General features: G+C 54.8%; 2 protein-coding genes across 4 annotated transcripts; both read left to right on the plus strand.

Moving 5' to 3' along the window:
- The first annotated feature begins 109 nt into the window (after positions 1 to 109).
- On the plus strand, positions 110 to 12,693 carry LOC149913004 (sperm-associated antigen 4 protein-like). Of its 2 annotated transcripts, none has more exons than XM_090130538.1 (12): positions 110 to 2,094; positions 2,201 to 2,268; positions 2,615 to 2,696; positions 3,365 to 3,432; positions 3,971 to 4,029; positions 4,156 to 4,196; positions 4,468 to 4,555; positions 5,121 to 5,205; positions 5,678 to 5,775; positions 6,303 to 6,464; positions 6,675 to 6,764; positions 12,059 to 12,693. In XM_090130538.1, exons 1-12 carry the CDS (start codon positions 1,967 to 1,969, stop codon positions 12,284 to 12,286), a joined length of 1,197 nt encoding a protein of 398 aa, XP_089986664.1. In that variant the 5' UTR covers positions 110 to 1,966; the 3' UTR covers positions 12,287 to 12,693. The 2 variants fall into 2 exon arrangements, with proteins under 2 accessions (XP_089986664.1, XP_089986665.1); XM_090130539.1 differs by lacking the exon at positions 12,059 to 12,693 and adding an exon at positions 7,500 to 9,972.
- Positions 12,694 to 14,150: 1,457 nt separating this feature from the next.
- Positions 14,151 to 25,909, plus strand: LOC149913005 (sperm-associated antigen 4 protein-like). 2 transcript variants are annotated; one of them, XM_090132351.1, is made up of 12 exons: positions 14,151 to 15,310; positions 15,417 to 15,484; positions 15,831 to 15,912; positions 16,581 to 16,648; positions 17,187 to 17,245; positions 17,372 to 17,412; positions 17,684 to 17,771; positions 18,337 to 18,421; positions 18,894 to 18,991; positions 19,519 to 19,680; positions 19,891 to 19,980; positions 25,275 to 25,909. In XM_090132351.1, the coding sequence occupies exons 1-12, from the start codon at positions 15,183 to 15,185 to the stop codon at positions 25,500 to 25,502; spliced, it is 1,197 nt and encodes a 398-aa protein (XP_089988477.1). In that variant the 5' UTR covers positions 14,151 to 15,182; the 3' UTR covers positions 25,503 to 25,909. The 2 variants fall into 2 exon arrangements, with proteins under 2 accessions (XP_089988477.1, XP_089988478.1); XM_090132352.1 differs by lacking the exon at positions 25,275 to 25,909 and adding an exon at positions 20,716 to 23,450.
- The last annotated feature ends 62 nt before the right edge of the window (positions 25,910 to 25,971 follow it).

The following is a 25,971-nucleotide window of genomic DNA, read 5'->3' on the forward strand; positions in this document are numbered from 1 at the left end:
CTTTTACGCGGTGTGATAGTGATAGAATCGTGGACTCATAGATAGAAAAGAATGGAATAGAATATTCATAGATAAAGCCATAGAATAGAATAGAACAGATGGATAGAACAGAATAATAGATTCTATGACAGAATGGCTATTTGGAAAGAGAGGGATGGGAAGGTCTCTCTCCCAGCTAGAGGAGCCTGGGGATGATAGTAACCGTTAGTGAGAGAAGGGAAGGCTGGGGTAGCTGCTGGGTGCTGAATGCACCTGGAGACCAGGGCTGTGACAAGCTCCCAAGCAAATGAAAGGGGACCCTGCTTGCAGCCATGTGCTCTCTGACCCAGTCCCCCAGGTCTTTCACCCTCGTTTGGGAGGAGACACTGGGACTATGGCAGTCATCTGTCACTGCCAAGCTCCGTGACGATTGCTGAAAGACAAGAAATTCCCACAGAGGATATCTGTAGGGCACATGCACCCATCTTCCCGCTCCCAGCAGTGACTGGTGCTCCAATGGGAAGTCTTTCCCTTACAGGCACTGTCGTCACAGACTGCTCCATCCCGGAGGAGCTTATGGGAAGAGCCCCCCATCTGACCTGTCGCTCTCTTGGTGGGATAGTGGCAGATGAGCTCTTGCCATTTGCGCTGCTTTGCACAGTCCCCAGGCCTCGTACCTTTCCCTCTCTGCCGTTTGCTAAATGTGGAGGTGATGGGAGGCCCCCCTAAGCTTGCAAAGAAAGGGAGACCCAGAGGAGTGCCTGTTCCTGTGTGTCTGCTCATCTGTGAGCTCTGAGTGCTGAGTCAGGGGCTGGGCAGCTCTCTGACTTGTGGGTCTGCAGAAACTTGCCCTCTCTGGTGAGTGAACAAGCCCAAGAGATTCAGTTCCTGTGTGGGCTGCCTACGGGACTTCCCTGCTGACCCCCGCCACTCATCTCTTGCCAAGGATTGCTGGGTGAGGTGTGGCACACGCATTCACCTTGTGAGAAATGCTCGTATTCCGTAGTTGGGGCTTAGGTGAAATTTGCTAGGAATCCTAATTCCTTTCACGCTTTGGCAGAAGCGGGCAAACTTGACAAGGGTGCGCCAGACCAGAGTGACACAACAGTTTCTATTTACTACTTCCCAGTGCATATTTTCTCCATTCCCTCACTGGCCGAGGACTTCCAGCCACACAGCCTGAGCGAGGCTCCTCATTCCCTCAGCCGATGTCCCGTCCCTGTTTACTGCTTGGTTAGCCCCTCTGCGTTCTCCTCCTCTTCTTCTTTAGTTTTTACCTGCTACGGCATGCTGGCACAACCTCTCATAGTTAGCCTTCCCCTCTGCCTGGCATTCAAACTACAGAACTGGTTTGTACCAGTGCATCTCACAATGTTACTCAAATTTCTCACAATATACGACTGGAACACTCGGGAATTCAAAGTCAGGCCGAGATTTAATTAATAAAAGCAAAAAAGGGTTTCTGCGGTAACTCATCGAAGTACCGTGGTGCTGTTCTCCCCACATACAGGATCCAAGCCGATCCCTTTCTGCAACGCAGGTATAACCCACGGCAGCACACCATGGAGATATCTGATGATAGCGAAATGGCTCACGAACTTTGGGCTACAATTAGCTGGGCCCCAGGGCTGTCAAGGGCGGACGTACCATGAAACCGGCGGGGTCTCCCACCTCCCAGCCCTGCTGGCCCCTAGCCCCGATTGTGAGGTCAGAGGCATGCGCTGACGCTGTGCAGGCCCAGGCCTTTGTGACGTCAGGACTGGGTGCCACAGTCTGCCCCGCTGAGCCGCCACCTGGCACTGTTGGCCGTGGCTGCCAACGCGTGTGGAAGGAGCTCGCGGTGGTGTCCTGGTGGCTGTGTGCTCGGGGCAGGCGCGCTTCTCCTGCGGATCGTTTTTGGACTTGTTGCTCAGTGGCCTTCCTCTGCGCAGACTTTCCTGCTGCTGAAGGGGACACTGAGAAGGGGAAGGCTTGATTCCTCCACAGCATGAGGAGGAGAAAGTCTCCCCAGAGATCAAGAGGGACACAGATGCCCCCTGAAAGGGTGAGGGTGAGAAGAGCTGACAGGAACCTGAGAGGGGCAGAAACGGAGAGCAGCCGGCTCCCAGAAAACAGGTAGGTGTCTCTTCTGGCCGGGGCCTCCAAGCTGGTCAGTCCCGCTGGCCACGGCTCCCGTGGCGTGGAGACGGTGCACAGCAGGGCTTTTCGTTTTCCTCCACAGCTGCAGCCCCTCTCCGGTGACCCAGGCTGGGCCAGCCAGCTGCAGAAGCAGTGCTGCATACAATGTGGGTAAGTCGGGGGCTGCTTTGCTCCGCCAGGTTTCTGGGGGACGTTTTGGCCAGCAAGGGGCACCCCAGTACAACAGGAGCTGGGGCAGCAAGCCGAAGGCTGACCTCCATCCCTGAACATGCCGCCACGGTGTGCCTGCTAGGTGATCCTTGCCAGCCCTCGGTGTCCCGCTCGCAGGATGCACCCAGCTGCCCCTTGTCCAGGACGCAACCGCAGCCGTGCCCCTGCCCCTGCCTCTGCTGCGATCCGGACCGGCTCCCAGCCCTTCTTAGAGGGTCTGACACGGTCCTGTCTGGTACGCCTTGAGGACGTGCTCGAGCTTTTCTTTCTCCCCTTTCTTTGCCAGGGTCAAACATCAGAAATTATCTGAGAAACTCTCAGACCGTGGTCTTCCTCAAGAGACTCCTTGGCACAAGCATCTCCACTATGTGAGTACAGCACCTGCGCAATGTGGTATTGGGGGTTTCCGTGGGTCGGGGTGGGCAGGCCAGGCTGGCGGTGCTGCTACCCACCGGGAGAAAGAACTTGGCTCCCGCCAGCAGCAGCTGCGTGCTTCTGGAGCTATGGCAGCGGCTCAGGAGGGATGGGAGCAAAGCCCCAGTTACACACCTGACACAGCTCAAAACGTCTCATCCGAGCCTCTGGCTGGGATGTGGGGGTGCGAGGCAGCAGGAGTTAAAGGAGGCCAGGAGTAGACGGCTGCAGCCGGCCTGTGGAGGACACCTCAAAGCGGGGGGTGTTTCTTCATCTCCAGTAGAAGGAGATTTGACTCCTCAGCAAAAGAGAAGTCAAGCCCACAGCAGGGAGATCCCATGAGCCACCGCTTTCTCTTGCTGGGTCTGCTTTCTTCCCTGGGTTACTTCAGTGCCCTTCCTGAAGGTGCTCTTGGAACCAGCATGTTTGGCATGTTTTGCCTGTGGTGCTGAAGGTAGCTGAGGGAAGCCCCGCTCCTTCTGGGGGCTGCTCTGTTGGCTGTTCTTTGCCAGCAGCGGACTCCCCGCCTTGCTGCTTCGCAGCTTGTAAGAGGAGGTAGCCCTGAGAAGGGGTCTGCCCCAAACCCTGAGCGCTGCCAACACCGCGACTCCTTCTTTTTCAGGGAAGAGATGACCAAAAAGAACTCTGGGCTCTGCGTGCTGCTTTTCCTGGTCTTTCTGTCTGCTCTCAGTGAGTATTTGCCTGCTGCCAGCAGTACAAACGCTAGGTGGGATCTCCAGCGTGTGGGCAGGCGCTGAAGCACCCGCGGGGCCCTTCGCACCTCTCACTTCTGCCGCTCGGGGAGCTCCGGAGACGCTGTTCACACTCAGATCCCACCTGGCTCGAGAGCCAGTGCAGGGCCATTTCACAGCTTTCCCTTTGGACTCTGTTGTGCCGGAGCTCCCACAGCCCCGTAGCCTTCGTCCCCCGTACCAGTCAGCCAGCTTAAGAGTGGTGCTCTGCCCAGCCAAGGCTATGAAGGGAGGCTGCCTGTCCTTCCAGGCTCGCCGTCAGGCAGGGAGAGGCAGTGGGAGCCCAAAGCCTTTGTGCTTTATAGTCAGGGTTGGAGAAGAGGGTCCTTTCTTGCAGCCACGTGCTCTCTGCCCCGGTCAGTCCCCCACTTCCTCAGGGAAAATCTTGCACCTTGGTTTGGGGGGGAGACAGTGGGACTGTGGCAATCCTTAGAAACCATAGTGAAATAACTTTCTGTCTGTGCTGCAAATGACAGCTGGTGCCTACTGTGGAATCTTGCTGGCAAGAGTACCGTGGACAAAGGATTTCTTGCAGGTCAGTGACGATTGCTGAGGGACAGGGAATTCCCACAGAGGACACCGTGGTGGTTGGGCAAATGCACGCGTCCTGCTGTTGCCAGCAGTGACTGGTGCTCCAATGGAAATGGCCTTTCCCTTTCAGATGCCGTCGCTGCAGACTGCTCCACGCTTGATGAACTCAGGGTAAGGGCCCCCATCTGACCTGCTGCTCTCTTGGTGGGATAGTGGCAGACGAGCTCTTGCCATTTGCGCTGCCTTGCACAATCCCCAGGGCTTGTGCCTTTCCCTCTCTGCCTTTTACTAAACACTAAAGCAGGTGGTGGGAAGCACTCCTAAGCTTGGAAAGAAAAGGAAGCACAAAGGAGTGTCTGTGTGTCTGCTCATCTGTGGGCTCTGAGTGCACTTCAGGGGCTGGGCAGCTCTCTGACAACATCTGCCTTGTGTGCGTTTGCAGGAACTCGGTGACTGAGCAAACCCAGGGGACTGAAGACCAGAGGAAGGGGTTGTCTTACCTGGCGGAACAGCGTGGCACTGTGATGAAGGTGATCCTGCGCTTTAGGGAAGAGGCTAGGATGAGCAGAGCCTTGGGCAGGGCATTTCTGTAGGGCTGCCTGTGGGATTTGCGTGCTGACCCCCGCCACTCATCTCACGCCAGCCATTGCTGGTTGAGCTCCCCTTCTGCACAGGCTTTCTCCTGGTCACGTTTAACGTGCCACCTCCTGCTGCTGGAAAGCTGCCTGCATTGTTGTCCTGGTCATCCAGGAGCTCTGGCAGCCCAGAGAGTGTCTTCCCAGAGAGTGGAGACACCTGGGGGCCCTTCCGGACGTATCCCACCCTGCCACAGCTCATCTGGAGAGAGTGGAGGCGGACAACTGGTGCCCAGGCCCATACTGTGGCGGGGGACACAACAACTCCTGTCCAGCCCTTAACTCTTCCTGATGAAAAGAGTCGGAGGGCCTCTGCAGACGAGGCCTGTGTTTTGCTTTCCGACGCTTCCTGAGAAAGTTCTTTGGCTCTGACACGGAACGGTGTCCAACTGTAGGCCGTGGTCCAACGTAGCAGCCCGCTGACATGCTCATCTCCTGTACTGCTTTCTGTCTTCCCCAGGAAGTCCAGCTCTTGAAAGAGGCAGTGCCTGTGAGGCCTCGGGAAAACTGCTTCACAAAGTCTGACCGGGCTCTGAAAAGTGCAGGTATGGACCCAGACAGGCACGTCTTCTTACGCTGGGCTTATGCTCAGCGCTGCCAAAAGGAGACTGTGCTGCGGCCTCGTCTCTCTGAGGAAGAGCTGGATGAGACTAAATCACCTGGCCCAAATCACTGTGGCACCGCGGCTCCCTTGGCTCAGCGGCTCAGCGCCCTCAAGCCCTCGCTCCCTGCAGTGGTGCCCCTGGCACGCCCCTGACAGGAGTTACTGCGCTTTGCTGAGATTTCTCAGGGACCGAAACAGGTCCAGGTTGTCCTTAGCTCTCCCCACGCAGCGCGGCCTTGACTTGAGCCTGCTGTCCTTCGCGCAGGGCCTTGCTGCCTTCCACTGTCCGCAGACCTCATCTCTGTGGCCCTGAGAGAGGGATGCTGTCAGCAGGCAGTCTTAGAAATAGCCTGAGCCGACTAGGTGCTGGGAGACTGGGCCCGTGGCAATCATCTGCTCTCTTCTCAATTCAGGGGTGTCCATAGACCTGCAGAGATCATCCAGGTCTGCATGGTACTGCAGGGTGGCTTGGTTCCTGTGCGCTCCAAACATGCTGGAAACCTTTGAGCAGGTATGGTAGCAGAGATCCTCAGTGCTGCTTTTGTTCCCCCCTGTCCAGCTGGGGGAAGCCCCCGGGACTCTCCCTTCAGGCCCCTCTGCAGTACTGCTCAAGCCCATGGTGCTCCTCAGGTGCCTGGCTCCTGAGGTCTCCCTCGGGGCTTGGCTTACCAGAAACCAGTGGTATTCCTCTGAAGGCAGGCTGACCTGGGCTGAGCTGTGCTGCTACATCCTGCATCCCACTATCCGTGGTCGGGGCTGCGTGAGGAATCTTCTCCTCGGCCACCCTGTTTGCCTTTGTCAGCTGCTGGGCAAAACAGGAGCTTTCTTCACAGCCCTGACTCCGGTGTGGGGTATCCCACGTTTCATAACGGATATTTTCCTCTCCATGGGAACTTGGAGAGTTTTCTTTCCCATGCCTGTCTGCTTCCCTACCTGTTGTCCGCAGCACCAAAGCAGCTCGCATACTCAGTGCTGCCTGTGGTCTGGGCTGCACGGGCAGCAGCATGGGCCTCATGACTCCCTGCTCTCTGCTTTCAGCTGGACGCTTCCCCGGGATACTGCTGGCCTGTGAAAACATCTCAGAGCCAGATGGTCTTCAACTTGCCCACAGAAGTCCAGCCGACTGCAGTCACTGTGCAGCACACAGTGGACACAACCTTGTGGCACATCAGCAGCGCTCCCCGTGATTTCGCCGTCTTTGTGAGTGTCTGTTGGTACATGGGGCTGGGACGTAGCTGTAGGGAAGGGCTTCTGCTAGGGGGCATACGGAGAAGAGGACCAGTATGTCCTTTGAGCAGTGCTCAAGGAGAGACTCAGCGCCAGCACATCCTGCAGCAGAGCTGCAGGAGCTGCTGAAGCTCCGGCGGCCCAGGTGTGACACGCGTGTTGACCCCGTGCTTTATCTCGTAGGGACTGGATGAGAAAGGAGAGAACAAAGGTTTGCTTGGGAAATTCACCTACGATCTCCGGGAAGAGCTGTCCCAGACTTTTGAACTGCAGGTACAGTCATTGCGTGCGGGCAGGAGACCATTCCAGAACACTTTGGCAGCAGGTCAGTGGCAGGAGGAAGTGTGGGCAGTCCCTGCCAAGGCAGGGGTCCAGCGCCGGCTAGAAGAAACGTGCTGAGGTTCAGAGGGCCAAGAGCACATGACATGGCAGGGTAGCTGAATTGAAGCAGGGAGAGCACCGTGTTGGGCCAAGCGCTGTGCAGGAGCACAGGGTTCCCCCGCGGTGCCCACCTGTTTTGGCAGAGCCTTGCACGTGCTGGGAAATGCCCTAAAATGCAGGTGTCAGATGGTGAGAGCCAGGAGACAGTGCCACGTGCACGCCCTGTTCCCAGTGGCTGGCCGGAGCTGCTGTCTGCGCTGGCACTCCTAGACAGCCCACGTGCAGGTGTGCTCCCCAGCCATACCGCCCACACAGAGTCCACAGTGAAGGGAAGAGTGAAAGGGGAAGAAGCAAGCGTGAGCTGGACAGAGGCGCCTGGCAGCTCTACGTCTGCTAGGCCCCACGTCCTCGGGGACCACATGGCATCAGGCCTCCACCGCTGCTCATCCTGCTCCCACAGGCCAGACGTTGGCTCTGCTGGGGCACAGGGGGCCTTAGTGGGGCTGCTCAGGAGAAGGGAAGCAGAGAAAAGCCTCCTCGTCAGCCATGCTCACAAGGAAATGCACGGAGGCAGCTGCGGTTGCTTCCAGGCCAGGAGTGAAGTCTCCTGTCTTCTTTGTTTTGCAGACCGGGACCCCCAGAGGCTTTTGGCATATAAAGCTCGTTGTACTCAACAACTGGGGAAATGCAGGACACACGTGCATTTATCGGGTGCAGGTTCATGGCAAGAGTGCAGGACTAAAATGACATCGACTAAAGACATCCGGAGACATTCTAGAAAACAGCTTCTTTAAAAAATAAAACACCAAATTATTCCATCTCAGCGACGTGTGTTTGCCCTGGTGTTCTTTCACAGGCTTTCTCTGAGCAGCCCATTTCTACTTGTCCAGCAGAAACTGGACATTCCTCACTCTGATGCGAGTGAACCAAGGAAAAGGAGATGATGGTGCCCTGGCCCTGTGTTGTCTGGAGGGATGTGAGGGACATCTGTGAAGGCTGGCGGGTGCTGCAACAGGCACGGGGCTTAGAAACCCACCGTGGCTGAGAATGCGGCTCAGGTGGTGCGTCCCCAAAACCAGCCCCCATGGTGCTGCTGCTGTTGCTGACTCCAAATCCCATGGGAACCTCCCGTAGGTGGGAGGGTATTCCTCTCCCACTTCTGCCACTCAGGGAGCTCCAGAGAGGAAAATGAATCACAGAACAGCCAGGATTGGAAGGGGCCTCAAGGATCACGAATCTCCAACCCCCCTGCCACATGCAAGGCCAGACAACCTCTCCGTTTCATACTAGACCTGGCTGCCCAGGGCGCCATCCAATCTGCCCTTGAACACCTCCAGGGATGGGGCATCCACAACCTCTCTGGGCAGCCTGTTCCAGCACCTCATTACTCTCGTAGTAAAGAACTTCCCCCTGACATCCAACCTAAATCTTCCCTCCCTCAGCCACGGGAGTTTGGCCAGCAGGATTGACCTGCGTGGAGGCCTCGGCCAGAAAAGAAGTCTTGGGAAGCCTCCAAGGGAACGGCCCCAGCACGGAAAGGGTAACGGGCAGCATGGAAAGGTTATGGGCAGCATGCCAGCTTCCTTGTCATGTTCCCACGGGATATGGACTTGGCAACAGCAGCATCGCTGTGGGGGTTGGTTTGGTGGTCTCAGGGGGGCTTTCAGCTGAGACTCTTCTCCCGAGTGTTTCTGAGCCCAGTGGCTCTTCTACCCACAGCCCTCATGGTGACAGCTGAGGGCGTCCTATGGGTGGGCCGCTAAGATGATCGGAGGGCTGGAGCATCTCTCCTACGAGCAAAAGTTGAGGGAACTGGGCTTCAGTGGCTTGGAAAAGAGAAGGCTCCAGGGAGACTTCATTGTGGCCTTCCAGTACTTGAAGGGGGCATATGAACGGGAGGGGGAACGGCTGTTTACGAGGCTGAGAAGTGCCACACAAGGGGGAGCGGTTTTAAAGTGAGACAGGGAGGTCTAGTAGGAGGCAGTTCTTCACACAGAGGGTGGTGACACACTGGAACGGGTTGCCCAAGGAGGTTGTGGATGCCCCATCCCTGGAGGTATTCAAGGCCAGGCTGGGCAGCCTGTACTACTGGCTGGCGACCCTGCATATAGCAGGGAGTTGAAACAAGATGATCACCGTGGTCCTTTTCAATCCAGGCCATTCTGTGATTCTGTGATTCTATGAAACTGCCCCTCTACCGTGTGCTGGTGAGGCCTCACCTGGAGTACTGCGTTCAGACGTGTGGTAGTCAGTGCAGGAGAAACGTGGACCTGATGGAGCGCGTCCAGAGGAGGGCCACAGAAATGAGCCAGTGGAGGGGACATCTCTCCTACGAGGACAGTCTGAGAGAACTGGGGCTGTCCAGCCCGCAGAAGAGAAGGCTGTGAGGTGACCTGACAGCGGCCTTTCAGTATCTCAAGGGGAGCGACAGGAGAGAAGGGGACAAACTCTTTAGCAGGGTCTGTGGAGCCAGAACAAGGGGAAATGGTTTTGAGCTTGAAGAGGGCAGATATAGGTTGGATATACGGAAAAAGTCTTTTACAGTGAGGGCACTGGAACAGCTTGCCTAGAGATGTGGTTGATGCTCCATCCCTGCAGACTATCAAAGAGGGGCTGCATCAAACTCCGGGCAACGTGATGTAGCTCTGCACGTCCCTGTTCACTGAAGGGGAGTGGGACTGAATGGCCTCTAGAGGTCCCTTCCAGCTCTAAGGATTCTATGATTCTACGATTCTGAGAGTCAACGGTCTATTCAGCAGACAAAATTAAGACACTTAAAATCTCCCTGGGCATCTTGCTTCACAGCACAGAGACGTGAGTTTTCTGTGTTAACAGGAAAAAAAGTCAGGCTGATGTGGCAGTGTCATGGGAAAACACAAAGTGTGCTGTGGCCGGCCAGATTGCACGCCAAACTGATGGTACCCCTTTCTTTTTCTTCTTTGTTCCTTTGTCTCTCCTTTTCTTTTTCCCGGACCTGTGCCCCCCGTCACACACTCAGATCTAGGGATAACTCCGTGACAATTATTGGTGGAGAATGCGGGCAGCTACAGATCTCTCCTTCATCTTAAGAGCATTGTATAGAGGACTGAGGAGACCATGGTGTTCCTTGGAACATATTGCTTCCTTCTTAAGTTCCGCATATTCAGTGTCAGAGCTGCATATACCTATAGCCAATTAAGGGCAGTGATGGAGATACCTGCCTGGTTCCTATACATCCCAGCTAACTTAACAGACAATACGATGTTTGGACTGTTTTTTCCAGGTGCTTTCTCAGTTCATTATGTGTGTTTGGGTTGCCAGCTTAGGTACTGTGCTATCAGACTCCCTGAACATATTCTCTGCAGTACTATTTTACATTACGTGGAGGAAGCTTTTCCCACAGCCAGAGAACGTGGAGTGGCAGGGAATATGGAGAAGTCTAGGAAAGAGATTAAAAGTGTGGGGACCCCCGGCGTCATGGGATTTTCCTCCTGAACACCTGTGGGACTCTGAGGAACTACGCGAGCATTTGGGTAAGGGATGGCGCAGATCTGAGAAGGAATGGCTTATTTGGGGCTTGGCTTCTGCTTACCGAGCTCTATATAATCCTATTGTGGAGAGAGAGAGTTTCAGGACTACAAAGGGGAAACCTCCAAGTCAATCTTGACCAATTGCAGGAGGCACCGGTATCAATGTCCGTTTCCGTATGGAAGGCCAGAAATGGAAACGGGTGTCCTCACCTCACGTGTGGAACGGAAAGAAGAAGAAGCAGAAGAAGCAGAGGAAGATCCAGGCGAGGGGCCCTCCTCAAAAGCACCCCCACCGAGAAAGGCAACCGAGAAAAGTAAGAGACATGGAGAGGAGAGTGATGAGGAGGGAGTCACTGTTACCACTATTCGCTGTCCCCTGAAAGCCACCGAGATCAGACTGCCTGTCCTTCCAAGCTCGCTGTCAGACAGGGAGAGGCAGCGGGAGCAAAAAGCCTTCATGCTTTATAGTCGGAGTAGGAGATGGCCCGTGCACAGGAATGTTAGGATAGCTTCAGGGTCTTATTCTCAGTCTTTCTTAACCACATCTGCAGAGTATTTGCCTCCTGAGGGAAATCAGCGCGGCGACCTTTTGGGAGGAATGGTAAGGGCTGCCCTGCAAGGGGCGCTGCGGCAGCATAGAACAGGCTGACGGCTGACGTTCCCCTCCCGGCCCAGCAGGGACCGTCTTCGTAACGGCAAGGTGCGAGGCGGCTGCTCCTGGCCCCGCTCCAGCGCCTCAGTGCCGCTGCCGCGAGGAGAGCTAATGGCGCCCGAGAGAGAGCTCCTGGATAACGGGGAGCGCCCTCGCCTGCTGAGGCTATTCCTTGCTTCAGGGCGGCCGCACGGGGCCGTGCGTTTCAGAGCAAGATCCGCAGGGGCGCTTTTTCTGGTTTTGAATCCCCCACTGCTTCCAGCAACCAGTGCTGTTAGCGCTTTAGAGGAATGGTAATGGCTGCCCTGGGAAGGGGCACGGTGGCAGCATGGAAAGAGGGTGACACCTCATTTGTGTACGGCGTGGGGCTGCAAAAATCGCAGGTTTTGACACCGGTGAGACGCCTTTGGCAGACTGCAATGACGTATGTCTGCTTGGTGTCACATTAAATGGGCAGCACCAAAGTGTATAAAAAGGAAACGCGTGCTTTTTTTAGAGATGGGAGCCATCATAAGAGCCTTGAATGAAGGCCATGAGTTTAAGAAATATCACATCTCAGGCCTTGAGACAGCAGGCCAGAGATGCAAGGAAAGGAAGCAGGCATACAGAGAATGGTGCAGAAATGGATGGTGCAGAACAGTTTGAGGAAGACGGCGCTCAGTTGCGGTACCAGCAGTAGCGTGGAAACCTCTGTGCTCGGGGCGTGAAGAGCAGCCAAGCTCTTGGTCATGTGGGGTGAGGTGCAGAGTAGTTAATACTTTAAAACTTGGCATTCTTCCGGGCGTGATGAGTGGAGCAAATCTGAACACGAAGCTCCAGCTTGCTGGAAATAAGATGCCGCTCTCTTGATAGTCCTACCGCGGCCATACAAATGCTGATAGTGGTAAAACGGGCTAGAAGCGGCTTCACTGGCTCTATGTGGGTCTCTGTGCTGTGAGTGACCATGAGGTCAATGAGGTATTATTATTTTCAGGTTCTCAGAACGGAAGTAAACGTTATCTTTCTTTCCCCCTGCTGCCCTCCAGAACCCCAGAAACCTCCTACCAGACCTTACCTGGAGGATCGTGGCAGCTGTGGCAGTGATGGAGAGGAGGAGGAAGAGTACCGCCGGCAGCTCTCAGAACACTCCAAGAAAGGTTACTACGGACAGCCATCCAGATACAGAGACACACAATTGCAGGCTTGCTGGTCCGTGCAAGCAGAAAGCTGTTTGGAGGTTCTCTTCCTTCCCGGCCAAAGTGGAGCACAGTTAGTCTTACGAAGCTGTATTTTTTGTTGGGGATAATTAGTAGGTGTGCTGCACAACGCAGACATATCCATAGGCTGAAACGGGAAGACTTTGTTTTTTGGGGATATACCATTTTTGTTTTTTGGGGATATGCCATTTTGTTAGCGTCTAAGAAAAGAAATCACTATCGCCTGAACGCTGTTGCCTGTTTTGAGAGGACCAAATCCTGTTTTAAAGTTTGCATTAGTTGTTGGTATTTTCATACCTTAACGGAGAAACTCTTTTTCCTCTTTTATTAATGCTGCCAATTTGGGCTGTTCTATGAAAATATGATCTGGGAGATAAACTCCTCGATGCAACAGAACTAAACTTACAAGTATGTAAAAACAGTAAGTGCCTTTACCAAGAAGCATTTCTAATTGTTTGTTTCTACATCTGATACATGTGTAAAGCCATGGCACGCTAGCAGGGAGATGGTCTCTTTTGCCTAGCTTTTTTATCAGATTCATGGCAAGAATTTACCTTTACTCAGCTAGAGGGAATTTGCTTCATCAAAACATTTTTGGTGCCAGCTGTATGCGTTCAGGAGTGGGTTCATCCAAACTTCTGTGCCATAACTCTGTCTCTGCAGTAGTCACATACTGCATACATTAGATTTTAGCTTATAGGTGGGTTGTGTATAAGGGAGCTGAAGCAAGAGTGATGGCCATCAGCTCGTCAGAGTGGTTTTTGCTCCATGTATGACCCTCACCTCGTTCTGTTCATGCGTGGTTCTGACTTGGTGAATCATGAAGATGCAGAGCTGCTGGAGTGGGCAGGGAGGCTGGGAAGGTGACTGGAGGGTGGGAGCACCTGTCGTATGAAGAGAGGCTGAGGGAGCAGGGCTTGTTCAGCCTGCAGAAGGAGTGGCCGTGGGGAGACCTCAGGGGAGCATCTGTGCAGGAGGGAGACCAACCTTTTACGCGGTGTGATAGTGATAGAATCGTGGACTCATAGATAGAAAAGAATGGAATAGAATATTCATAGATAAAGCCATAGAATAGAATAGAACAGATCGATAGAACAGAATAATAGATTCTATGACAGAATGGCTATTTGGAAAGAGAGGGATGGGAAGGTCTCTCTCCCAGCTAGAGGAGCCTGGGGATGATAGTAACCGTTAGTGAGAGAAGGGAAGGCTGGGGTAGCTGCTGGGTGCTGAATGCACCTGGAGACCAGGGCTGTGACAAGCTCCCAAGCAAATGAAAGGGGACCCTGCTTGCAGCCATGTGCTCTCTGACCCAGTCCCCCAGGTCTTTCACCCTCGTTTGGGAGGAGACACTGGGACTATGGCAGTCATCTGTCACTGCCAAGCTCCGTGACGATTGCTGAAAGACAAGAAATTCCCACAGAGGATATCTGTAGGGCACATGCACCCATCTTCCCGCTCCCAGCAGTGACTGGTGCTCCAATGGGAAGTCTTTCCCTTACAGGCACTGTCGTCACAGACTGCTCCATCCCGGAGGAGCTTATGGGAAGAGCCCCCCATCTGACCTGTCGCTCTCTTGGTGGGATAGTGGCAGATGAGCTCTTGCCATTTGCGCTGCTTTGCACAGTCCCCAGGCCTCGTACCTTTCCCTCTCTGCCGTTTGCTAAATGTGGAGGTGATGGGAGGCCCCCCTAAGCTTGCAAAGAAAGGGAGACCCAGAGGAGTGCCTGTTCCTGTGTGTCTGCTCATCTGTGAGCTCTGAGTGCTGAGTCAGGGGCTGGGCAGCTCTCTGACTTGTGGGTCTGCAGAAACTTGCCCTCTCTGGTGAGTGAACAAGCCCAAGAGATTCAGTTCCTGTGTGGGCTGCCTATGGGACTTCCCTGCTGACCCCCGCCACTCATCTCTTGCCAGGGATTGCTGGGTGAGGTGTGGCACACGCATTCACCTTGTGAGAAATGCTCGTATTCCGTAGTTGGGGCTTAGGTGAAATTTGCTAGGAATCCTAATTCCTTTCACGCTTTGGCAGAAGCGGGCAAACTTGACAAGGGTGCGCCAGACCAGAGTGACACAACAGTTTCTATTTACTACTTCCCAGTGCATATTTTCTCCATTCCCTCACTGGCCGAGGACTTCCAGCCACACAGCCTGAGCGAGGCTCCTCATTCCCTCAGCCGATGTCCCGTCCCTGTTTACTGCTTGGTTAGCCCCTCTGCGTTCTCCTCCTCTTCTTCTTTAGTTTTTACCTGCTACGGCATGCTGGCACAACCTCTCATAGTTAGCCTTCCCCTCTGCCTGGCATTCAAACTACAGAACTGGTTTGTACCAGTGCATCTCACAATGTTACTCAAATTTCTCACAATATACGACTGGAACACTCGGGAATTCAAAGTCAGGCCGAGATTTAATTAATAAAAGCAAAAAAGGGTTTCTGCGGTAACTCATCGAAGTACCGTGGTGCTGTTCTCCCCACATACAGGATCCAAGCCGATCCCTTTCTGCAACGCAGGTATAACCCACGGCAGCACACCATGGAGATATCTGATGATAGCGAAATGGCTCACGAACTTTGGGCTACAATTAGCTGGGCCCCAGGGCTGTCAAGGGCGGACGTACCATGAAACCGGCGGGGTCTCCCACCTCCCAGCCCTGCTGGCCCCTAGCCCCGATTGTGAGGTCAGAGGCATGCGCTGACGCTGTGCAGGCCCAGGCCTTTGTGACGTCAGGACTGGGTGCCACAGTCTGCCCCGCTGAGCCGCCACCTGGCACTGTTGGCCGTGGCTGCCAACGCGTGTGGAAGGAGCTCGCGGTGGTGTCCTGGTGGCTGTGTGCTCGGGGCAGGCGCGCTTCTCCTGCGGATCGTTTTTGGACTTGTTGCTCAGTGGCCTTCCTCTGCGCAGACTTTCCTGCTGCTGAAGGGGACACTGAGAAGGGGAAGGCTTGATTCCTCCACAGCATGAGGAGGAGAAAGTCTCCCCAGAGATCAAGAGGGACACAGATGCCCCCTGAAAGGGTGAGGGTGAGAAGAGCTGACAGGAACCTGAGAGGGGCAGAAACGGAGAGCAGCCGGCTCCCAGAAAACAGGTAGGTGTCTCTTCTGGCCGGGGCCTCCAAGCTGGTCAGTCCCGCTGGCCACGGCTCCCGTGGCGTGGAGACGGTGCACAGCAGGGCTTTTCGTTTTCCTCCACAGCTGCAGCCCCTCTCCGGTGACCCAGGCTGGGCCAGCCAGCTGCAGAAGCAGTGCTGCATACAATGTGGGTAAGTCGGGGGCTGCTTTGCTCCGCCAGGTTTCTGGGGGACGTTTTGGCCAGCAAGGGGCACCCCAGTACAACAGGAGCTGGGGCAGCAAGCCGAAGGCTGACCTCCATCCCTGAACATGCCGCCACGGTGTGCCTGCTAGGTGATCCTTGCCAGCCCTCGGTGTCCCGCTCGCAGGATGCACCCAGCTGCCCCTTGTCCAGGACGCAACCGCAGCCGTGCCCCTGCCCCTGCCTCTGCTGCGATCCGGACCGGCTCCCAGCCCTTCTTAGAGGGTCTGACACGGTCCTGTCTGGTACGCCTTGAGGACGTGCTCGAGCTTTTCTTTCTCCCCTTTCTTTGCCAGGGTCAAACATCAGAAATTATCTGAGAAACTCTCAGACCGTGGTCTTCCTCAAGAGACTCCTTGGCACAAGCATCTCCACTATGTGAGTACAGCACCTGCGCAATGTGGTATTGGGGGTTTCCGTGGGTCGGGGTGGGCAGGCCAGGCTGGCGGTGCTGCTACCCACCGGGAGAAAGAACTTGGCTCCCGCCAGCAGCAGCTCCGTGCTTCTGGAGCTATGGCAGCGGCTCAGGAGGGATGGGAGCAAAGCCCCAGTTACACACCTGACACAGCTCAAAACGTCTCATCCGAGCCTCTGGCTGGGATGTGGGGGTGCGAGGCAGCAGGAGTTAAAGGAGGCCAGGAGTAGACGGCTGCAGCCGGCCTGTGGAGGACACCTCAAAGCAGGGGGTGTTTCTTCATCTCCAGTAGAAGGAGATTTGACTCCTCAGCAAAAGAGAAGTCAAGCCCACAGCAGGGAGATCCCATGAGCCACCGCTTTCTCTTGCTGGGTCTGCTTTCTTCCCTGGGTTACTTCAGTGCCCTTCCTGAAGGTGCTCTTGGAACCAGCATGTTTGGCATGTTTTGCCTGTGGTGCTGAAGGTAGCTGAGGGAAGCCCCGCTCCTTCTGGGGGCTGCTCTGTTGGCTGTTCTTTGCCAGCAGCGGACTCCCCGCCTTGCTGCTTCGCAGCTTGTAAGAGGAGGTAGCCCTGAGAAGGGGTCTGCCCCAAACCCTGAGCGCTGCCAACACCGCGACTCCTTCTTTTTCAGGGAAGAGATGACCAAAAAGAACTCTGGGCTCTGCGTGCTGCTTTTCCTGGTCTTTCTGTCTGCTCTCAGTGAGTATTTGCCTGCTGCCAGCAGTACAAACGCTAGGTGGGATCTCCAGCGTGTGGGCAGGCGCTGAAGCACCCGCGGGGCCCTTCGCACCTCTCACTTCTGCCGCTCGGGGAGCTCCGGAGACGCTGTTCACACTCAGATCCCACCTGGCTCGAGAGCCAGTGCAGGGCCATTTCACAGCTTTCCCTTCGGACTCTGTTGTGCCGGAGCTCCCACAGCCCCGTAGCCTTCGTCCCCCGTACCAGTCAGCCAGCTTAAGAGTGGTGCTCTGCCCAGCCAAGGCTATGAAGGGAGGCTGCCTGTCCTTCCAGGCTCGCCGTCAGGCAGGGAGAGGCAGTGGGAGCCCAAAGCCTTTGTGCTTTATAGTCAGGGTTGGAGAAGAGGGTCCTTTCTTGCAGCCACGTGCTCTCTGCCCCGGTCAGTCCCCCACTTCCTCAGGGAAAATCTTGCACCTTGGTTTGGGGGGGAGACAGTGGGACTGTGGCAATCCTTAGAAACCATAGTGAAATAACTTTCTGTCTGTGCTGCAAATGACAGCTGGTGCCTACTGTGGAATCTTGCTGGCAAGAGTACCGTGGACAAAGGATTTCTTGCAGGTCAGTGACGATTGCTGAGGGACAGGGAATTCCCACAGAGGACACCGTGGTGGTTGGGCAAATGCACGCGTCCTGCTGTTGCCAGCAGTGACTGGTGCTCCAATGGAAATGGCCTTTCCCTTTCAGATGCCGTCGCTGCAGACTGCTCCACGCTTGATGAACTCAGGGTAAGGGCCCCCATCTGACCTGCTGCTCTCTTGGTGGGATAGTGGCAGACGAGCTCTTGCCATTTGCGCTGCCTTGCACAATCCCCAGGGCTTGTGCCTTTCCCTCTCTGCCTTTTACTAAACACTAAAGCAGGTGGTGGGAAGCACTCCTAAGCTTGGAAAGAAAAGGAAGCACAAAGGAGTGTCTGTGTGTCTGCTCATCTGTGGGCTCTGAGTGCACTTCAGGGGCTGGGCAGCTCTCTGACAACATCTGCCTTGTGTGCGTTTGCAGGAACTCGGTGACTGAGCAAACCCAGGGGACTGAAGACCAGAGGAAGGGGTTGTCTTACCTGGCGGAACAGCGTGGCACTGTGATGAAGGTGATCCTGCGCTTTAGGGAAGAGGCTAGGATGAGCAGAGCCTTGGGCAGGGCATTTCTGTAGGGCTGCCTGTGGGATTTGCGTGCTGACCCCCGCCACTCATCTCACGCCAGCCATTGCTGGTTGAGCTCCCCTTCTGCACAGGCTTTCTCCTGGTCACGTTTAACGTGCCACCTCCTGCTGCTGGAAAGCTGCCTGCATTGTTGTCCTGGTCATCCAGGAGCTCTGGCAGCCCAGAGAGTGTCTTCCCAGAGAGTGGAGACACCTGGGGGCCCTTCCGGACGTATCCCACCCTGCCACAGCTCATCTGGAGAGAGTGGAGGCGGACAACTGGTGCCCAGGCCCATACTGTGGCGGGGGACACAACAACTCCTGTCCAGCCCTTAACTCTTCCTGATGAAAAGAGTCGGAGGGCCTCTGCAGACGAGGCCTGTGTTTTGCTTTCCGACGCTTCCTGAGAAAGTTCTTTGGCTCTGACACGGAACGGTGTCCAACTGTAGGCCGTGGTCCAACGTAGCAGCCCGCTGACATGCTCATCTCCTGTACTGCTTTCTGTCTTCCCCAGGAAGTCCAGCTCTTGAAAGAGGCAGTGCCTGTGAGGCCTCGGGAAAACTGCTTCACAAAGTCTGACCGGGCTCTGAAAAGTGCAGGTATGGACCCAGACAGGCACGTCTTCTTACGCTGGGCTTATGCTCAGCGCTGCCAAAAGGAGACTGTGCTGCGGCCTCGTCTCTCTGAGGAAGAGCTGGATGAGACTAAATCACCTGGCCCAAATCACTGTGGCACCGCGGCTCCCTTGGCTCAGCGGCTCAGCGCCCTCAAGCCCTCGCTCCCTGCAGTGGTGCCCCTGGCACGCCCCTGACAGGAGTTACTGCGCTTTGCTGAGATTTCTCAGGGACCGAAACAGGTCCAGGTTGTCCTTAGCTCTCCCCACGCAGCGCGGCCTTGACTTGAGCCTGCTGTCCTTCGCGCAGGGCCTTGCTGCCTTCCACTGTCCGCAGACCTCATCTCTGTGGCCCTGAGAGAGGGATGCTGTCAGCAGGCAGTCTTAGAAATAGCCTGAGCCGACTAGGTGCTGGGAGACTGGGCCCGTGGCAATCATCTGCTCTCTTCTCAATTCAGGGGTGTCCATAGACCTGCAGAGATCATCCAGGTCTGCATGGTACTGCAGGGTGGCTTGGTTCCTGTGCGCTCCAAACATGCTGGAAACCTTTGAGCAGGTATGGTAGCAGAGATCCTCAGTGCTGCTTTTGTTCCCCCCTGTCCAGCTGGGGGAAGCCCCCGGGACTCTCCCTTCAGGCCCCTCTGCAGTACTGCTCAAGCCCATGGTGCTCCTCAGGTGCCTGGCTCCTGAGGTCTCCCTCGGGGCTTGGCTTACCAGAAACCAGTGGTATTCCTCTGAAGGCAGGCTGACCTGGGCTGAGCTGTGCTGCTACATCCTGCATCCCACTATCCGTGGTCGGGGCTGCGTGAGGAATCTTCTCCTCGGCCACCCTGTTTGCCTTTGTCAGCTGCTGGGCAAAACAGGAGCTTTCTTCACAGCCCTGACTCCGGTGTGGGGTATCCCACGTTTCATAACGGATATTTTCCTCTCCATGGGAACTTGGAGAGTTTTCTTTCCCATGCCTGTCTGCTTCCCTACCTGTTGTCCGCAGCACCAAAGCAGCTCGCATACTCAGTGCTGCCTGTGGTCTGGGCTGCACGGGCAGCAGCATGGGCCTCATGACTCCCTGCTCTCTGCTTTCAGCTGGACGCTTCCCCGGGATACTGCTGGCCTGTGAAAACATCTCAGAGCCAGATGGTCTTCAACTTGCCCACAGAAGTCCAGCCGACTGCAGTCACTGTGCAGCACACAGTGGACACAACCTTGTGGCACATCAGCAGCGCTCCCCGTGATTTCACCGTCTTTGTGAGTGTCTGTTGGTACATGGGGCTGGGACGTAGCTGTAGGGAAGGGCTTCTGCTAGGGGGCATACGGAGAAGAGGACCAGTATGTCCTTTGAGCAGTGCTCAAGGAGAGACTCAGCGCCAGCACATCCTGCAGCAGAGCTGCAGGAGCTGCTGAAGCTCCGGCGGCCCAGGTGTGACACGCGTGTTGACCCCGTGCTTTATCTCGTAGGGACTGGATGAGAAAGGAGAGAACAAAGGTTTGCTTGGGAAATTCACCTACGATCTCCGGGAAGAGCTGTCCCAGACTTTTGAACTGCAGGTACAGTCATTGCGTGCGGGCAGGAGACCATTCCAGAACACTTTGGCAGCAGGTCAGTGGCAGGAGGAAGTGTGGGCAGTCCCTGCCAAGGCAGGGGTCCAGCGCCGGCTAGAAGAAACGTGCTGAGGTTCAGAGGGCCAAGAGCACATGACATGGCAGGGTAGCTGAATTGAAGCAGGGAGAGCACCGTGTTGGGCCAAGCGCTGTGCAGGAGCACAGGGTTCCCCCGTGGTGCCCACCTGTTTTGGCAGAGCCTTGCACGTGCTGGGAAATGCCCTAAAATGCAGGTGTCAGATGGTGAGAGCCAGGAGACAGTGCCACGTGCATGCCCTGTTCCCAGTGGCTGGCCGGAGCTGCTGTCTGCGCTGGCACTCCTAGACAGCCCACGTGCAGGTGTGCTCCCCAGCCATACCGCCCACACAGAGTCCACAGTGAAGGGAAGAGTGAAAGGGGAAGAAGCAAGCGTGAGCTGGACAGAGGCGCCTGGCAGCTCTACGTCTGCTAGGCCCCACGTCCTCGGGGACCACATGGCATCAGGCCTCCACCGCTGCTCATCCTGCTCCCACAGGCCAGACGTTGGCTCTGCTGGGGCACAGGGGGCCTTAGTGGGGCTGCTCAGGAGAAGGGAAGCAGAGAAAAGCCTCCTCGTCAGCCATGCTCACAAGGAAATGCACGGAGGCAGCTGCGGTTGCTTCCAGGCCAGGAGTGAAGTCTCCTGTCTTCTTTGTTTTGCAGACCGGGACCCCCAGAGGCTTTTGGCATATAAAGCTCGTTGTACTCAACAACTGGGGAAATGCAGGACACACGTGCATTTATCGGGTGCAGGTTCATGGCAAGAGTGCAGGACTAAAATGACATCGACTAAAGACATCCGGAGACATTCTAGAAAACAGCTTCTTTAAAAAATAAAACACCAAATTATTCCATCTCAGCGACGTGTGTTTGCCCTGGTGTTCTTTCACAGGCTTTCTCTGAGCAGCCCATTTCTACTTGTCCAGCAGAAACTGGACATTCCTCACTCTGATGCGAGTGAACCAAGGAAAAGGAGATGATGGTGCCCTGGCCCTGTGTTGTCTGGAGGGATGTGAGGGACATCTGTGAAGGCTGGCGGGTGCTGCAACAGGCACGGGGCTTAGAAACCCACCGTGGCTGAGAATGCGGCTCAGGTGGTGCGTCCCCAAAACCAGCCCCCATGGTGCTGCTGCTGTTGCTGACTCCAAATCCCATGGGAACCTCCCGTAGGTGGGAGGGTATTCCTCTCCCACTTCTGCCACTCAGGGAGCTCCAGAGAGGAAAATGAATCACAGAACAGCCAGGATTGGAAGGGGCCTCAAGGATCACGAATCTCCAACCCCCCTGCCACATGCAAGGCCAGACAACCTCTCCGTTTCATACTAGACCTGGCTGCCCAGGGCGCCATCCAATCTGCCCTTGAACACCTCCAGGGATGGGGCATCCACAACCTCTCTGGGCAGCCTGTTCCAGCACCTCATTACTCTCGTAGTAAAGAACTTCCCCCTGACATCCAACCTAAATCTTCCCTCCCTCAGCCACGGGAGTTTGGCCAGCAGGATTGACCTGCGTGGAGGCCTCGGCCAGAAAAGAAGTCTTGGGAAGCCTCCAAGGGAACGGCCCCAGCACGGAAAGGGTAACGGGCAGCATGGAAAGGTTATGGGCAGCATGCCAGCTTCCTTGTCATGTTCCCACGGGATATGGACTTGGCAACAGCAGCATCGCTGTGGGGGTTGGTTTGGTGGTCTCAGGGGGGCTTTCAGCTGAGACTCTTCTCCCGAGTGTTTCTGAGCCCAGTGGCTCTTCTACCCACAGCCCTCATGGTGACAGCTGAGGGCGTCCTATGGGTGGGCCGCTAAGATGATCGGAGGGCTGGAGCATCTCTCCTACGAGCAAAAGTTGAGGGAACTGGGCTTCAGTGGCTTGGAAAAGAGAAGGCTCCAGGGAGACTTCATTGTGGCCTTCCAGTACTTGAAGGGGGCATATGAACGGGAGGGGGAACGGCTGTTTACGAGGCTGAGAAGTGCCACACAAGGGGGAGCGGTTTTAAAGTGAGACAGGGAGGTCTAGTAGGAGGCAGTTCTTCACACAGAGGGTGGTGACACACTGGAACGGGTTGCCCAAGGAGGTTGTGGATGCCCCATCCCTGGAGGTATTCAAGGCCAGGCTGGGCAGCCTGTACTACTGGCTGGCGACCCTGCATATAGCAGGGAGTTGAAACAAGATGATCACCGTGGTCCTTTTCAATCCAGGCCATTCTGTGATTCTGTGATTCTATGAAACTGCCCCTCTACCGTGTGCTGGTGAGGCCTCACCTGGAGTACTGCGTTCAGACGTGTGGTAGTCAGTGCAGGAGAAACGTGGACCTGATGGAGCGCGTCCAGAGGAGGGCCACAGAAATGAGCCAGTGGAGGGGACATCTCTCCTACGAGGACAGTCTGAGAGAACTGGGGCTGTCCAGCCCGCAGAAGAGAAGGCTGTGAGGTGACCTGACAGCGGCCTTTCAGTATCTCAAGGGGAGCGACAGGAGAGAAGGGGACAAACTCTTTAGCAGGGTCTGTGGAGCCAGAACAAGGGGAAATGGTTTTGAGCTTGAAGAGGGCAGATATAGGTTGGATATACGGAAAAAGTCTTTTACAGTGAGGGCACTGGAACAGCTTGCCTAGAGATGTGGTTGATGCTCCATCCCTGCAGACTATCAAAGAGGGGCTGCATCAAACTCCGGGCAACGTGATGTAGCTCTGCACGTCCCTGTTCACTGAAGGGGAGTGGGACTGAATGGCCTCTAGAGGTCCCTTCCAGCTCTAAGGATTCTATGATTCTACGATTCTGAGAGTCAACGGTCTATTCAGCAGACAAAATTAAGACACTTAAAATCTCCCTGGGCATCTTGCTTCACAGCACAGAGACGTGAGTTTTCTGTGTTAACAGGAAAAAAAGTCAGGCTGATGTGGCAGTGTCATGGGAAAACACAAAGTGTGCTGTGGCCGGCCAGATTGCACGCCAAACTGATGGTACCCCTTTCTTTTTCTTCTTTGTTCCTTTGTCTCTCCTTTTCTTTTTCCCGGACCTGTGCCCCCCGTCACACACTCAGATCTAGGGATAACTCCGTGACAATTATTGGTGGAGAATGCGGGCAGCTACAGATCTCTCCTTCATCTTAAGAGCATTGTATAGAGGACTGAGGAGACCATGGTGTTCCTTGGAACATATTGCTTCCTTCTTAAGTTCCGCATGTTCAGTGTCAGAGCTGCATATACCTATAGCCAATTAAGGGCAGTGATGGAGATACCTGCCTGGTTCCTATACATCCCAGCTAACTTAACAGACAATACGATGTTTGGACTGTTTTTTCCAGGTGCTTTCTCAGTTCATTATGTGTGTTTGGGTTGCCAGCTTAGGTACTGTGCTATCAGACTCCCTGAACATATTCTCTGCAGTACTATTTTACATTACGTGGAGGAAGCTTTTCCCGCAGCCAGAGAACGTGGAGTGGCAGGGAATATGGAGAAGTCTAGGAAAGAGATTAAAAGTGTGGGGACCCCCGGCGTCATGGGATTTTCCTCCTGAACACCTGTGGGACTCTGAGGAACTACGCGAGCATTTGGGTAAGGGATGGCGCAGATCTGAGAAGGAATGGCTTATTTGGGGCTTGGCTTCTGCTTACCGAGCTCTATATAATCCTATTGTGGAGAGAGAGAGTTTCAGGACTACAAAGGGGAAACCTCCAAGTCAATCTTGACCAATTGCAGGAGGCACCGGTATCAATGTCCGTTTCCGTATGGAAGGCCAGAAATGGAAACGGGTGTCCTCACCTCACGTGTGGAACGGAAAGAAGAAGAAGCAGAAGAAGCAGAGGAAGATCCAGGCGAGGGGCCCTCCTCAAAAGCACCCCCACCGAGAAAGGCAACCGAGAAAAGTAAGAGACATGGAGAGGAGAGTGATGAGGAGGGAGTCACTGTTACCACTATTCGCTGTCCCCTGAAAGCCACCGAGATCAGACTGCCTGTCCTTCCAAGCTCGCTGTCAGACAGGGAGAGGCAGCGGGAGCAAAAAGCCTTCATGCTTTATAGTCGGAGTAGGAGATGGCCCGTGCACAGGAATGTTAGGATAGCTTCAGGGTCTTATTCTCAGTCTTTCTTAACCACATCTGCAGAGTATTTGCCTCCTGAGGGAAATCAGCGCGGCGACCTTTTGGGAGGAATGGTAAGGGCTGCCCTGCAAGGGGCGCTGCGGCAGCATAGAACAGGCTGACGGCTGACGTTCCCCTCCCGGCCCAGCAGGGCCCGTCTTCGTAACGGCAAGGTGCGAGGCGGCTGCTCCTGGCCCCGCTCCAGCGCCTCAGTGCCGCTGCCGCGAGGAGAGCTAATGGCGCCCGAGAGAGAGCTCCTGGATAACGGGGAGCGCCCTCGCCTGCTGAGGCTATTCCTTGCTTCAGGGCGGCCGCACGGGGCCGTGCGTTTCAGAGCAAGATCCGCAGGGGCGCTTTTTCTGGTTTTGAATCCCCCACTGCTTCCAGCAACCAGTGCTGTTAGCGCTTTAGAGGAATGGTAATGGCTGCCCTGGGAAGGGGCACGGTGGCAGCATGGAAAGAGGGTGACACCTCATTTGTGTACGGCGTGGGGCTGCAAAAATCGCAGGTTTTGACACCGGTGAGACGCCTTTGGCAGACTGCAATGACGTATGTCTGCTTGGTGTCACATTAAATGGGCAGCACCAAAGTGTATAAAAAGGAAACGCGTGCTTTTTTTAGAGATGGGAGCCATCATAAGAGCCTTGAATGAAGGCCATGAGTTTAAGAAATATCACATCTCAGGCCTTGAGACAGCAGGCCAGAGATGCAAGGAAAGGAAGCAGGCATACAGAGAATGGTGCAGAAATGGATGGTGCAGAACAGTTTGAGGAAGACGGCGCTCAGTTGCGGTACCAGCAGTAGCGTGGAAACCTCTGTGCTCGGGGCGTGAAGAGCAGCCAAGCTCTTGGTCATGTGGGGTGAGGTGCAGAGTAGTTAATACTTTAAAACTTGGCATTCTTCCGGGCGTGATGAGTGGAGCAAATCTGAACACGAAGCTCCAGCTTGCTGGAAATAAGATGCCGCTCTCTTGATAGTCCTACCGCGGCCATACAAATGCTGATAGTGGTAAAACGGGCTAGAAGCGGCTTCACTGGCTCTATGTGGGTCTCTGTGCTGTGAGTGACCATGAGGTCAATGAGGTATTATTATTTTCAGGTTCTCAGAACGGAAGTAAACGTTATCTTTCTTTCCCCCTGCTGCCCTCCAGAACCCCAGAAACCTCCTACCAGACCTTACCTGGAGGATCGTGGCAGCTGTGGCAGTGATGGAGAGGAGGAGGAAGAGTACCGCCGGCAGCTCTCAGAACACTCCAAGAAAGGTTACTACGGACAGCCATCCAGATACAGAGACACACAATTGCAGGCTTGCTGGTCCGTGCAAGCAGAAAGCTGTTTGGAGGTTCTCTTCCTTCCCGGCCAAAGTGGAGCACAGTTAGTCTTACGAAGCTGTATTTTTTGTTGGGGATAATTAGTAGGTGTGCTGCACAACGCAGACATATCCATAGGCTGAAACGGGAAGACTTTGTTTTTTGGGGATATACCATTTTTGTTTTTTGGGGATATGCCATTTTGTTAGCGTCTAAGAAAAGAAATCACTATCGCCTGAACGCTGTTGCCTGTTTTGAGAGGACCAAATCCTGTTTTAAAGTTTGCATTAGTTGTTGGTATTTTCATACCTTAACGGAGAAACTCTTTTTCCTCTTTTATTAATGCTGCCAATTTGGGCTGTTCTATGAAAATATGATCTGGGAGATAAACTCCTCGATGCAACAGAACTAAACTTACAAGTATGTAAAAACAGTAAGTGCCTTTACCAAGAAGCATTTCTAATTGTTTGTTTCTACATCTGATACATGTGTAAAGCCATGGCACGCTAGCAGGGAGATGGTCTCTTTTGCCTAGCTT

This window comes from Phasianus colchicus, chromosome Z (genome assembly GCF_987193195.1).
Source record: "Phasianus colchicus chromosome Z, bPhaCol1.hap1.1, whole genome shotgun sequence".
In the NCBI taxonomy this organism is placed as follows: domain Eukaryota; kingdom Metazoa; phylum Chordata; class Aves; order Galliformes; family Phasianidae; genus Phasianus; species Phasianus colchicus.